The 15,551-nt window shown below is 38.6% G+C and overlaps 1 protein-coding gene across 7 annotated transcripts in view; it reads right to left on the bottom strand.

The window, feature by feature from the left end:
* Positions 1-15,551, bottom strand: part of LOC138952552 (ryanodine receptor-like) — a 203,506-nt gene that overhangs the window by 40,574 nt on the left and 147,381 nt on the right. For all 7 annotated transcript variants that reach the window (XM_070324235.1, XM_070324240.1, XM_070324239.1 and 4 more), the window contains 8 exons: positions 11,718-11,830; positions 6,643-6,736; positions 5,343-5,513; positions 4,702-4,773; positions 2,290-2,389; positions 1,879-1,958; positions 1,592-1,668; positions 528-688 (listed from right to left, as the gene is read on the bottom strand). In XM_070324235.1, the coding sequence (XP_070180336.1) occupies positions 528-688; positions 1,592-1,668; positions 1,879-1,958; positions 2,290-2,389; positions 4,702-4,773; positions 5,343-5,513; positions 6,643-6,736; positions 11,718-11,830 (868 nt within the window). The remainder of the gene's footprint in view (positions 1-527; positions 689-1,591; positions 1,669-1,878; positions 1,959-2,289; positions 2,390-4,701; positions 4,774-5,342; positions 5,514-6,642; positions 6,737-11,717; positions 11,831-15,551) is intronic.

Raw genomic sequence — 15,551 nt, 5'->3', positions numbered from 1 at the left:
TGCCAAATAAATACCAAGCAATACATCTATTTATGCTTTTTGAAGTAAATATAACTACTGACATGAAACAGTGGTTTATACTTCAACAGCCAAACTTATGTTGTCAAGCCTTTTACTCATTTGTCTCCGTTTCAAAAAATGTGAGATTTAATTGTTAAGAAAGTAAAGATCTATTCCTTTTGAAGCTAATAAAACTAATAACATGAAACAGGGGTTTATACTTCCACAGCAAAACTTATGTCATTAAGCCTTTTCTCAATTGTCTCTGTTTAAAAGATGTCATGGACTAAATAATGCTTCAAATGCAGAGATTAATAGGGAACCTGTCCTGAAGAAAGCATGCCTCTAACCAAAATACAAAGACTTTCAAAGAAACAAGATTTTACTTTTCTTGCGTGCTACGTTCATGGGCTGAAACTCCCACATACACTCATGTTTTTGTTTTTATTCTACGTGTATGACTAATTTTACCCCGCCATTCAGGCAGCCATATGCCGCTTTCGGGGGGATAAGAGTTTACTTCTCACCCAGGTTGTGTCCTTCACAGAGCAGCTGCAGGAAGCGGAACAGCTTGCAGGTGAACTCCCCGTCGTGCATGTTCTTCTCCCCCGCCCCGCTGCCTGGCTCACTGGTCATTCCCAGGCCCTCCGCCTTCGTCGTCCTCTCAAAGGCGTCAAGGTCCAGAACACTGGGAGAAAAACATTTGTTTCTATCACTCTGGTCATCAAACCCGAAGGGAATAAGAAAGAGAGGGAGGCCGAAAAACAGCTGGAGGCGGGACACAGAGGCAGAACTAAAGAGGCAAGGCAACAGCTGGACAGAAGCGGAAAGAACAGCCCAGAGCAGAGTGCGATGGAGAAACGTCGTTGATGGCCTATGCTCCTCTGGGGGCAAAGGGCCTAAGTAAGTAAGTACTCTGGTCATCAGCAGACTGATAATTCACCACTACTTGTTAGCCTGTTTGCTGCAGGTAAATATTTGCATACAAAGCATTACCTGTTATTACCTGAACTCGCAACTTAGAATGTGCTCTATAACACTCGAGAGCAAAATACAGGTTCTTTTTATTACTCAGGTGATCAACTGGGATAGTATGCAGGAGTCATGTTAAGAGACTTTAGTCTGGGTTAAACTGCATTGAGGGTACAGTTTATCCCGGAACAAAGTCTCTAACCTTGAATCTTGCATACCCGCTTAGATTGATAATTCAGTACTACATGTTATTGTTAATGCTGTCATCAACAATCTGTGTTTTTCAATGCTCTTACCTGAAGACTGAAGTCCTTTGTTCATTCGATGATTCTTTTTGTGTAAGGTTCCACATAGATCTCACTTTTTGATGTCTTTTATTTATAAAACTTCATTTCGTTTGTTAGCTGATCTTTTCTGCCCCTACATTTTAGTTAATGTTCACCTGCTCTTTTGGCAACCTGGCCACAGTAGCATAAATCCAGTCTAGTGTAGGTCGGTGCCGAACAACTCTTTATCAGTGAATTCAACTAAAAGGGTTTTTTTAATAAATAATTTTGAAGAAGTATGATGTTTGTATTTACGTACAGTACATTGGGACGATGTCAGAAAATGTACTTACCTGCACTGCTGCATGAGACCGGACACTGAGGCAAAGAACCCGACATCTTTCTTTTCTTTCAGGTGTTGCAACATTTTCTGCAACAAAAACACAGGTATGAACTAAACAAGCAGGTCTCAATATCAGTTTAGGTTTACGTTTGCAAAAAAAGTGACAAGGTCTTATTATTTTATCAGTGACAGACTAAAAACAAAACAGGATGACAATCAAGGCTCATGAAACATGGCATTCACCTATTTTTGTTAAGTTCCCAATACTTTTAGATTTAACAGTTTGTAAAAACTGACCTTTTGTACAGCAATGTTACCACCACGCAGCAGAGATATGCCAAGGTCAATGGTCTTTGTCACAAGGTCACCAGGATCACCTGTACACAGGTAATAGAGTATGTACATTTTTTGTATCACACCAGTGATAAACCTCTACCTTTCTTTTCACACCAAGGACAGTTATTATTTTCATGGACATCAATTGACGAACAGGCATCAATGGTTTTGACTAATACAATACAATTTAATACTGTCCAACTCAAAATACACACTATGTAAGAAAGAGTTGAAACACATCAAAATAATAATAAGAAGAATATTCATAGAGCGCAAATCCCACTACAATTCTAAGCACCTTACAGTACTGAACAAAAGAAGAAAGAAAAAATATATTAACGGGATTAAATGACGACCATACATATAGCTTACCTCTGCTAGCGCTGATGTAGAGGAGGACCATCTCTGCGGCCCCGCGGTCGGCCAGGCGTGACTGCTCGAACAGCAACTGTTGCTTCTCCATCTCTTGTTCCTGCAATTATCACTCTCGTCAGTGCACACAAACTCAGCTTCTCAACACTCTTGTCTACCACACTTTTTTCTTTCTTTAATGTTTATTTGCTTTTTTGACTGTTGTGTGTTGAATGGAACAAGTGGGCTACTGCAATGACAAGTGTATTGTTTGCACAAAAGATTTGCAATTTCACAGCTATCTGATTATTACCTCATAAAGAAAAGAGAAGAAACGACCCCAAAAAACTACAGTATTACATCAAATCTGTCAAAATAACTGAAAATAAATGAAGACAGAAATAACGGACATAAGTATGACCAAACTCTCATGTGCTTCCAGACTTGACCCATTAACTGGTGTCTCTCCTACACTGTATTATTTAAAACTGTATCAAATCCATGACAAATTGTATACACCTAATTGACACCTATTTTTACACCTCTTATACATGAGAAATTTCTGACAGAATTAAAAAATAAATGACCGAAGAGCAAACAAATTAGCAAAGGTGACTTCTAGCAATCACAGAACTCTTTGGATGCAGCAACCTTGTACATCTGACATCATATCACTAATAAACTGAACTGGAGAAAGTTTACATTTTAATGGTTAATTGTTCTTTTCTTGTCCCTTCCTCCACCAACATTTTTTTTATGCAAAAGACGAACACTGAATAAACAAAGGCATTGTAATTTAACTCTTTTAACAGAAGTGTCTCAAAGAAAAATAGCTGAGTCTTAGCAAGCTTATTTGCCGATGCTTGTAATTTGTATAACATGTACATGCATAATGAAAAGTCAAATACTAAGTACTACCTGAAAGTGAAACTAACTAGTACAAGCCTAACAAGCAAAATCCGTCATTCTATTTGCTACTGACAGTTGTAAACTTTAACAAAAATGTCACAGTTTCACACTTGTTATCTACATAGAATAGCTGAAAAATTATACTGAGCGAATGAGGAATACATAAATATATCATAAAGAAGATCTCATTAAATGTGGCAGAGTTAAGAAATGTAAAGAAAGAGTAACGTGTTGGAGTAAAGGTGGGGGTGGGTGAGTGTGGAGATTGTGAAGGCTGGAGTGGGGGGCAAGTCTGTGGGGAGATTGTGAAGGCTGGAGTGGGGGGCAAGTCTGTGGGGAGATTGTGAAGGCTGGAGTGGGGGGCAAGTCTGTGCAAGAGGAACATACTGACACAGACAAAACATGAACACAACTGTCTTGTCAATTATAGCCCTTTCAATATGTTTTAATCCAGAATAAATGTTTCAAGTTCTTCAACCCTCCACCCTCATATATATTTCTTTAGTACTAATTTCACTGCTCTGATTGTACATCACTTAATTATAATTTTTTTGTTCACTTTTTCTTGAAAGGCTTGTCCTCACCACAGGTATTTAATCTTACACAACATTTTCAAGTACGCTTAGACTTTATGCGTGCTGCCATCTGTTTTTGGTCCTTGCACCCTATAATCGGTGTAACTTTTACCATCAGTACTTGCCTACATGTGCATGAATTTCACACACACACACACACACACACACACACACACACACACACACACACATATGCAAAGAGGATCTTTTGTGAAGTGAAATGCACTAAAAAGCTGTGAGGGTCTGCTTCACAGAAAAAACACACAAAACAAATATTGTACATATTCACAGTAATGACAAACAACTGAGCACATGAGGGGTATTCTCCACGAACGTTGACCAGAGCCACAGAGTTTCTGACAGATTGTCCATGTGAACAAGAGTTGAAATAAAACGACTACCAGCTACCCTTTCTTGGCTACATGTTGAAACTGTACGGAGATTACAGAGAATGTACAACCATTTAGAGAGTACACAGAACATGTACCTTTATCTCACCCACACGGATCTAGCATGTAACAGGCATCAAACCACCATTACTTTTTTTTCTTCTTTGTCGATAAGTAAAGAAGTGGGTTAAATTTACAAGCATATATTTCATGACTTCTGTTTTATTGTTCTAAATATCAACAGCCAATGGGTTTTTTTAAACTAAAAGTAAAACCGTGATGTATAAAAAAAAAGTTAGACAAATATATAAGTTCTGTTGTCTCCCACTTCAATGGCTTCTTTACGCAGGGGGTTAGTTAACACATGAAGAGGCAAAAAACACATGAAATTATCATCCAACTGCAAAGCCGGGATGTAGAAAAGCAATCAAACAGTGAGAAATGTGAAAATCCGAGGAAGAAAATGGGCCTGAACATAATGAAAGTTAAAAGAAATCAAACTGCACACAGGTTCTAGCAAAGCAAGAAATGCAAACATGAAAAGCAACAAGATGGCTGACCTCAAAGGATGGTCCTGGTCCCTCATCGTCGCCACCATCTTCATCATCATCCTCATCCTCTCCGCTGCAACTCTGCACACACGTCACAGGAAATTACAGGTGGATTTCACACCAATCAAGTCAATGACAGCACGCAGCACAATATTCAAAGATCACAACATTCAGAGCCTACTGCTTTATGCATTTAAAATGTTGAGCATCTGAGACAATATCTGATATATACTAAACTACATCAACTTAAACATAACAAGGACAAGAAAAACACAACTGAAAGATACAAATAAAGAATGACCAAAAAGCACACAAACCTTACAAGGTGTTCACAAATTAAGTATGGTCTTTTTGGATTTTCAACAATTAAATATATAAAAAAAAATTGCCATAAAACGTACCGGACTCATGATTTCTGAGTAGGCGGAAACCTTCAAGGTGTTGACAATTTAAGCCTGGTCTGTGACTGTGTTTGCAATTTTAACAATCAAAATTAAAAACTCTACCATAAAATGTACGACACATAATTTCAGCGTAGGCAGTTAAAGATCATTTTCAGGGAGAGCAGTACAAAACCTTCAAGGTGTTCACAAAGTAACCCTGGTCGTAACAATTAAATAAATTTGTTTAAAATGTGCCATAAAACGTACAAGACTCATGATTTCAGCGTATGCGGTGTAGAGGTCGTCTTCAGGTAGAGCGTTCTGCTGTTCCTGCGCCCCGCGACTGAGGGCGGTGATGAGCTGGGTCAGGGGGTCGGGCTTGGCCTCCTCCTCCACCTCCTTCTTCTCCGCTGGCTCCTCATCTGCTCCGTGGATCTCCTGCACACGGTCAAGGTAAAGGTGAAGGTATTCCCATAACCATATTCGATTGTAGGGGAGGGAGATGCTAGTCTGAACTTTTCTAGGGCTAGCATTATGAGGGCGGTGCCGACCTCCTCTCCCTCGCTCCCTTTACCTTCCCCGGCCTTGGGGGCGGGGACGTAGCTCAGTTGGTAGCGCTCTGGCTTTGTAACCAGTTGGTCGCTATCAGCGTGGGTTCGATCCCCACGTTCGGCGAGAGATTTATTTCTCGGAGTCAACTTTGTGCAGACTCTCTTCGGTGTCCGAACACCCCCGTGTGCACACATGCGCACGAAAAAGATCCCACGTTCACAGCGAAAGTCTCAGGGCTTGGAAAACACGAAGACACGCATGCATCATCTCTCGTCTCTGATTATCATGATCGTATCTCGATACTTTGACGAGACAAACCCATTGCTGGTGTGTCGAAGAAGACAGCCACAGCGGTCTTGTTCGAATCAAAGTATCACACCATATCTTCAGCGTATTACCAATACCTGTCCCAATGTAGACCAGTTGGTCTAAGAGGACGTTAAACCCTAATAGTCAGTCCCCGGCCTTGAATAAGGTAAGAAAGTCAGGTACCCAAATCCAGCTGGGTGGACTGGAGAGCACTGAGAAAAATCAGGTATTTGTATTCGCCCCAGATGGGTAACGAACCCACAACCCCCAGGGTGAAAGGCAAACGCTCTGACCTAACTGTGCCACTCCGGCTCTCTTATCTTCTGTACAAACACACATGCAATTGAAGGAACAAGTCTCCTATGCACATATTCGGTGTAACAAATTTTATGTTTGAACATCCAAATATTTCTTTGAAAAGACACATGCACCTGAATGAACAAAGTGAGAAATCTCTTCAGCAGATATTCGGTGTAAAAATTCACATTTAAACAGCCACAAAACCTATTTAAGAGGAAAAACACAAAAAGGGTTTATACATTTGGCAGCATAAGATGAACGGTTGATGTTACAATTATGATACTTGATAGTCTTCAAAATGACCATGAAGCCTCAAATGAATTGGGCAAAGTTTACTTAGCGAAGCTGGCTGCACAAAGCTTTAGCACAGAATTTTCAGGAAAAAGTAAATGAGTAAGGTTCTCACAGTGAGGTCTGTGATGAGGACATTCTTGTCCATGTCCTCCGTCTCCAGCCACTGCCGTTTGTAGGACTTGATGAACAGGTTGATGGCCCGGTGCCTGCACACACACCAATACACTTCATTCACCACATTTCACATTGTACATACATTTACACACACACACACACACACACACACACACACACACACACACACACACACACCAATACACTTCATTCACCACATTTCACATTGTACATACATTTACACACACACACACACACCCACACACACACACACACACACACACACACACTTCATTCACCACATTGCACATTGTACATACATTTACACACACACACACACACACACACACCAATACACTTCATTCACCACATTTCACATTGTACATACATTTACACACACACACACACACACACACACACACACACACACACACACACACCAATACACTTCATTCACCACATTGCACATTGTACATACATTTACACACACACACACACACACACACACACACACACACACACACACCAATACACTTCATTCACCACATTTCACATTGTACATCAATTTACACACCTTTTTAACACACACACACACACACACACACACGCACAACAATGAACAACTCATGTTTGGATTTATGCTCAGTTTTGGCAGACCTTTTTTTGAAGACCTTGGAAGGTTGTTGCACTATGCTGAATCAGGTGGTGGTGTTTTTCTGTTATTTCTTCTTATGCTCAGTTTTAGTCATTTAGTTTCTGTTTTACCTATTTCTGTCTCCCTTGTGGTTGTCAGCTAATGGATTCATTGATTTCTAATCAAAATGCCTTCAAACGTTTCATAGGTTTTGCTTTCCAAAAAAGTATATTTCAGCTTAAGGGGGGACAGGGTAGGCAAGCACTTTTTTTTTTTATTTTGGAAACAGCTTGCTGCTTGTTTGATTTTTGCAAGCAGAATAACCTAATTAAGGGAAACCATTTTAAATTTTGAGTGAAAAGCAATTTTTGGGGGTTTTATTCACCAAAATGTGAGAAAAACGTTATAAAATGTGCTTATTTTAAAATGTTGCAGTTTGTGAACCAGTGCATGTTTTGATCCAATTTTTCTTCTTTGCAGCAATATGTGTGTGTTTAATAATTCTGTGTATCGAAAAGCATTTCTAAGCAATATATTATTTTAATTTAGCATTTTCAGTTACCGGTTCAGTTCTGATAAGAAAAATACATGAAATCCTAACTGTCAGACTCATAAAAACCCAACCAATGCACTGAACTCTTATTCCATACACAGAACTGATGCTGTACAACTCATAAACAACATATACAAAAACTGAACAAATCCATCAAGCCTTTCAAAAGTTGCAACATTTTAATTGTAGCGTTTTGTCTGAAAATTACATTCAGAGAAAACAGCATTTTAAAGATTTGAACCAGTACATAAAAAAACCAGTAGCACAGTGCACCCTGAATTCATATGTTTTTATCAGAATGACCACTTTACTATGTAGGGAAAAGGATTTGACAATCAAATTATCAGGATTTTTTTTATATACATCATATGAAAACAGCCATCTTTGCTTGTACCGATATGAAAACATGAATCAGAACCAAACTGTCAGACTCATAAAAACCCAACCAATGCACTTAACTCTTATTCCATACACAAAACTGACGCTTTACAAATCATAAACAACATAAACAAAAATGAAACAAATCCATCAAGCCATTCAAAAGTTGCAACATTTTAATTACAGATGTTTGTCTGAAAATTACATTCAGAGAAAACAGCATTTGAAAGATTCCAACCAGTACCTCAAACTAGTAGCACAGTGCAGCCTGAATTGATATGTTTTTATAAGAATAACCACTTTACTATGATGGGGAAATGAGTTGACAATCAAATTATCCAGACTTTTTTTAAAAAATCATTTGAAAACTCATCTATGTTAGTGCAGATATGAATCAAAACGAAACTGTCGGACTCATAAAAACACAAGGAATCCACTGTATTCTTATTCCATGCACAGAAATGGTGCTTCACAAATCATAAACAACATATACAAAATTGGAACAAATCCATCTTGCCATTCAATAGTTACAACATTTTAATTACCACATTTTGTCTCAAATTACATGTAGAGAAAACAGCATGTAAAAGAGTCTCACTAGTACCCCGGTAAACTAGTACCACAGTAGAGCTTGAATTAATGGGGTGGTTTTTTTTTTAACCAGAATAACACTTTAACTATGAAGGGGAAATGATTTGATAATCAAATTATCAGATTTTTTTGATTTAAAAAAAAAATCATATGAAAACATTAAAAAAGTCAATTATCTGTGTTTGTGCTGATATGAAAATATTGATCAGAACCAAACTGTCAGACTCATAAAAACCCAACGGATGCACTGATTTCTTATTCCATTGCATAGAAATGATGCTTCACAAATCATCAACAACATTACATAATTATATATACACAAATGGAACAAAGCTATCAAGCCATTCAAAAGTTGCAACATTTTAATTACAGTATTTCTGTGCTCAATCCTAACACTACAGCAAATTTCTGTAAAGCTGAATGTCCCTTTCCATGTACCAACATGGTCATACGCGGATTATTTAAAATGCAACTTTACCACCCGAAGCGTTGCAAACACCGGGAGAAGAGTAAACAACTGCAGACTTGAATGGACACTCATATGCACTCCAGATGCAGGGCCTGTGCAAATCCTTGGGATGATGCATCACCTTCTTTCATAATCAGACTGCTATCAGACAAGCATTCAGTACAGGATATAAACCTTTCAGCAATAGATTGAGCTGATCAATGTTGACAAAAGCCCAACACATGTCAGCGGAGTGACGTTGCACAGTACCAGTATCCATATCTGCTTGTGATGGGTCAGAAGATGGCAAAGTATCTGTATCTTCTTATGGTTGGTCAGAAGATGGCAAAGCTGATGTTTCTGCTGTGGAAGAGGGTAGTTCCGGTTTAGCAAACTTTTCCATCAGGTCAATCTTTCTCCTCGCTGCCACCACAGGAGGACTGGCTCTCCCCTTGCTCCAACCTAATAAATACACAAACACTGATTTAATATTTGATACAACTGTCCATGGTTTTTGTTTGTAATAAGCTGCAAATTTTAAGATTCAATATAAACGTCAACAAGTGCTTGTACTTTATTTTGCAAATGACCATGTTACATGGGGTGTACCTCAACTTTTTGGCTAGGCTGGTAAATCAGAAATCCCAATCAGCCCCCAACCACTGAACAGGCGGGTTTTCTTACAACCACCTCAGCGGCTCGTACCCACATATGTCGGTTGACAAACACACACACACACACACACACAAAAGACATTCATTAATTGGCCCCTATCACAAAATGTACATGTCAAGTTTACTATGGGATTTGAGTAACCACACAATCACATACACACAGGAACTAATACTGAAACTAGCTGAATTATTTTCTTTCTTTCTTTCTTTCTTTTCATATTTTTCTTTTAAAATTAATTTCTTTCATCACACTTGCTATGTATTTGCTTGTTTCTTGTCTGTTGTCTGTTTTGTGTGTGTGTGTGTGTGTGTTCTGTGTGTGTGTATACATTTTCAGATTTCCTAAACCTAGCACTGTTTGCAGGTGATCTTTATGCTTTTGATTCATGAGTTGCATCCCCAGTCCTTTAGTTTAACTCTTTTTTTTTCTTTGGTGAAGTAAATTGGATCTATTTTTTTTATTCCTTAGTTAATGGAAAAGATTTGACAACAATATTGCTGTCAATGATAGGTTGGTCAGCCATGCTGGTGTAAACCAATCCTTTAGAATTAGAGAACGCTCTCTAGTAGGGTACTTATTTTCCTACGGTCAATGACCAGAAACAGAAACTGTGTCAGTCGTACATCGCTCAGATGCTGCTTCTCAGTTTGACCCCAGACAAAGAATACTGATGACATGTTACACCATAGTAAGCTCTCAAGGACTGGCCAGCGAAGAACAATAAAATAGGGGTTGTGAAGACGATATCACAGAGATGATCGAGGGGGGGGGGGGGGGGGGGGGGGGATGCGGCGGCGGCATGGTCAGTAAATTGGATCAAGAAACCCGCAAAATACTTCAGACACAAACTGTTTATCATTTACCTGCAAACCCTAACACATTCTTACAACAACAACAACATAACGATGTGCAATAAATCACGTTGTCAAACAAACAAGATCGAAAAGAGAAAGAAGCAAAACCCACCTCGTCGAGTCAAGAATCTTAGAGTTAGAATGTCGTCTGCTCAAATACGATCATGTTGGTTCATTTCGGAGTGTTGTTACTTCCTTCTACTGTTCGCTGCTGCTGGTTCATCTTTCTCTGATATTTCTTGACACTATGCCGAACATTTCCAATGTTAGGGTTGTTCTCCGCAGCTCAAAACTTTGAAAAATGCTGCTGAATCGGTGAAAACGTCATGGATTTGTTGACACCGGGGGACTGATAAGTTGTCTACTGCGCTTGCGCCAAATGCCTTTGACCTACATATATTTGCATATATTAATTCCGGGGTTTCGGTTGGAACGGATTCTCTCTCTTTGTGCCTATGTCAACGGAAATTCCCCAACGGTGATGACGTCATCTTGAAGAACGGAAATTTCCACACAGTTTGAACAGCGAAGGGTCATGTCATGTGCGCACATTTACCAGCACGGAGTATCCAAAGTTGACCATTTTTTCGATTTTTTTGATAAAACACAGACAAAAACAACAAAACATCGGTTTGAAAATGGTTTTATTTACATGAATACATGTCTAAAATGACAAAAGCAGATTATTGAATGCATTCCAGGATGTTCAAAGGTGTGAAAAATGCAACAACCCCAAAAAGGTGTATGAGACCAAAAATAACTCATTTTGCCTACCCGGTCTGCCCTTAAGTATTGTCTACTTTTCTGCAATTACAGTTGGGTAAACTATCTACAAGGGCCAAAGCTAAAGAGAAATCAAAAGGCAAATATGAACAGTGAGAAAAGTCTTGTTTTTCTTGCAACACTCAAACTAGCATGAATCAATTGTTGGTTGGCTTACCGTGGCGTTCCATGGAGAGGAATCATTCGGAAGCAGGCCATGACAGCACGCTTACGCTGCGAGGAGATGACTCTCTTCCAGGCATTCTTTAGTGCTGCTGACGGGTGTTCCACCTGACACAGTCAATCACAACTTTAAAACGAAGGCGTTCTTCAGTGCTGCTGACGGGTGTTCCACCTGACACAGTCAATCACAACTTTAAAACGCTTGCATTTTGCAGCGGACATAAGGGTAAAGTCTCAAATTAATTGGGCAAAGTCCACTTCGCAAAGCTGGCAGCACAAAGCTTTGGCACAGAGTTTTTGCTACAAAAAACTTTGCCAAGTCCTCACGAAGTCCACTTTGGGCTCAATTAAAGACAGCCTTTAATCATAATAATAATGAGGACATTTATATGCCGCCAATCCTAAAACAGTTCTAAACGCCTCACAAAAACATACTCATATTATTCTGTACACAATTCCAAATCAAATAATAAGTCACAATCGAAATATACTTATACACTTTAAAAAGTTTTAACCCACATAATGCCAAGTCAAATATACACATCAAAACTATTACAATTTACAAAGTTTTCAATACACAAACATGAATTTCAAAATACAAGGCGTTCCGTGTTATGGTTTCGTTAAACTTACACATAGAAAAATGATTTATAAAATGATCTCCTCTGAATCGTGTCTTATTCAAAAGATACGAGTCACTGTGTAATGTTTTCCTATCATTCATCTGTTAGTTGCCTCCCTTGATTTTCATTTTCGAACATTTATGAGAAAAAAGATTTTCCCCTCAAATCAATGCTATAAGGAAAACTAGGAAGACACAGTGTGTAGAAATCTTAATTCCTTCTTTTGATTAATTTTTCAAGGATAACACCATGCAATTTTATTGTTTTTAAAAAGTTGCTTCAAAATTATCTCCCTTGATCTCCCTTGCACAAAACACTTGTTTCTACTATTTGTTTTATATTGGATTATTTTTTGTAAGAAAATAAATCTGACAAAAACACTGCAAACAGACCTAGATATATATAGAATTTCAAAAGAATCTGCATGATGTATGATGTTTATGTTTGTGTATCAGCCCTGAAAGTCTCAAATATGCAGAGGAAATATTTCACTAGCCAACGTAACAACGAGCTCTAACCAAAATTAAGTCACTGGCCACAACTTATACACAGAGTTATGCATTTACTGTACTTTCATATTTTGAACAAAGCCACATATCCACACTACCCGGACATAAAAACCCAACCAATAAAATGTTTTGCTTTTGTGTAAAAGCAGTGTAAAAATGTTTTGCTTTTGTGTAAAAGCAGTGTAAAAAGGACTGCAAAAGTTTGTCCATGCTTTCTTTGTTTTTTGTCTGCTGTTTTTTCTTTACATTTTGTAGCAAAATGATTTAGCAAAATAAATCAAACACAATCATGCAAGTTGCTTAGCAGCAAAATATTAGTGGACCCACTTCAAATGTAGATATAAATTACCAGAAGCTAAGATGAACCCATCAGGATGTTAATTTAATTTGCAAGTTGGTACATTATTTTCAATGATTTTTCAAAACAAAATTACAGAAACTTCTCTTTGAAAACAACAGCTTTCAAAAACTCTAATAAGCATCTTCAGTCTTGAATTGCTTACATTTGATCTTTTTAGCAGTAGCAAGGGGTCAATTTTTAATTTTATGAAAGTTGTCTACCAATTTTGTCAATCTTCAATATGCCACACATCAAAAAAGTGTGCTTTCCCAGGGGCTACTTTTACTTCTTTTTATTTGAAAACGCACACAAACTGAAACAGAAAAGCAAATGTGTCATGACAAACAGCAATAAGCATTGGTGAGCTCTGAAGTCAGTAATGGTACGAAATAGTAATTTGTTTTAATATGACTGTAGAACACTTGCACATCATTATTTTTAAACTGCAACTCTCCTTAGAGTGGTTCTGTAGCAGCATTTGTTTTAGAAGGGATCGTAACTGGATGGCACTTTGAGCTGAGAAATTACTTGCCAGCATTGACAATCTAGTCAGGAGCGCATGATATTACACGTTAATGGGCATCATCAAGACCACAGCAATAAACGGTAGGGAAGGGAGAGGCAGGGGTGGAGGTAGTCTGGGTCAATGGGAAAGAGGAGGGTGTAGTATGTTGGTATTATCTTAGAGCTGTCCCAAAACAATAAAAGGGAGGGGAGGTTTGGCGAAAAGCGAAAAGCGGGAGTGGGTGTCAAATTGTTACTTGTAGCTGACCCACAGCCACAGAAGAGAAGGTGGCGGTGGGGGTGGGGGATAGCGGAGAAGGGGTGGGTGGCGGCAATGGGAAAGTAGATCAAGAAGGAGAGAGGAGAAGGTAGCTGTGGCGGTTCCATTGATGTCTGTAGGCTTGGGTCAGTGGCAGGCTGTCCGTGTGGACAGCCACTTCACACACTGTGGGTGCTACAGGTTGTGTCTTTACTCGCATTTGGTGAGTAGATTTAACTTTTAACTTCCAAGTTCATTGTTTTCAAGTTCATTGTTTCTACTCGACGTGGCGAGTAAACTACTTGCCACTTTCAGGGCTGTGAGTGTATGTATGTGTGTGTGTGTGTGTGTGTGTGTGTGTGTGTGTGTGTGTGTGTGTGTGTGTGTGTGTGTGTGTGTATCTTTTTGTGATTCTGGATCAAAGTGTGTGTGTGTGTATGTGTGTGTGTTTGTGTGTGTGTGTGTGTGTGTGTTTGTGTGTGTGTGTGTACATGCGTCTGTGTGTGTGTGTGTGTGTGTGTGTGTGTGTGTGTACATGTGTCTGTGTGTGTGTGTGTACATGTGTGTGTACATGTGTGTGTGTGTGTGTGTGCGCGTACGTCTGTGTGTGTGTGTGTGTTGATAGTACAATAGACTCTTCAAATGCATTTTTTGTGTTCATTGATGTGGGCCTTTCGTGAGTTAACATCATCAACATTATCATTATGCTTTGCTTCAATTTCTGTGAGTACATGATTTTGCTGTCACAAGGTGTACTACATTTATAAAGTCATTGATGGTTTTAAGTCAAGAATATTGGCTTTGCAAACATAAATGGATTATTATCAGTCATCTATTTTATTTGATTTTAAACGGCACTCAAGGGCAGTGATTGGAATTTAGGTGCAAAATTCTTTCACATTTATCACTTAACAGACAACTTAAAATGCCTTCTTTTTTATTATCTTATTAAAGGCCGACATATAGTCCTATTTAATTAGTTTAATTACTTCCAGGGCTTTTCCCATCGTTGCGGGGATGTATAAATTAAGCTTCCTGCAAAGTTTTAGGTTTGAAGTCCTTACGAATTACGAGAAATAATTAATTCTTTATTGCTATGTTTAGCAACAGTTCTCCAGGACTTAGGCTATTTTTAGACCGTCAACACAGACAGTACAGCTTCGTCAATCCCCGCGTGAAGGAAATCGCTCACCTTCCACGTGCAAAACGTAGTGATATTGACACGCCAGATTAGCGCGGTAGCGTATTGTGCTAAGCAGGAAAACGTGCTTTTCTGTATTCTTGTTAACTTCGTAATTTCCGAAAAATATCCACTTTCACTTTGAGACTGTTCTGTTTACATTCGACACTATCAACACCACTTTGCAATACTGAAATAATTTTTTCTGTGTTCGAAAGCTACAGCCAATCGTTATTATATCCCCTTAGGTACAGTTTTATAACATTATTGGCACATGTAAACAATATGAATTAATTAATGAACACTATGTATATGGCAGCCTTTAAACTGTACATAAAAGTTCGGAAAATGAATTAAAAACGTTGTCTACCAATTTTCTCGATTGCATTGCTTTGAAGTGGACGTCATTTTCCT

This window comes from Littorina saxatilis, linkage group LG17 (genome assembly GCF_037325665.1).
Source record: "Littorina saxatilis isolate snail1 linkage group LG17, US_GU_Lsax_2.0, whole genome shotgun sequence".
Lineage (NCBI taxonomy): Eukaryota > Metazoa > Mollusca > Gastropoda > Littorinimorpha > Littorinidae > Littorina > Littorina saxatilis.
Note: the sequence above shows the minus strand (reverse complement) of the source record. Positions and strands in the feature narration are given on the sequence as shown.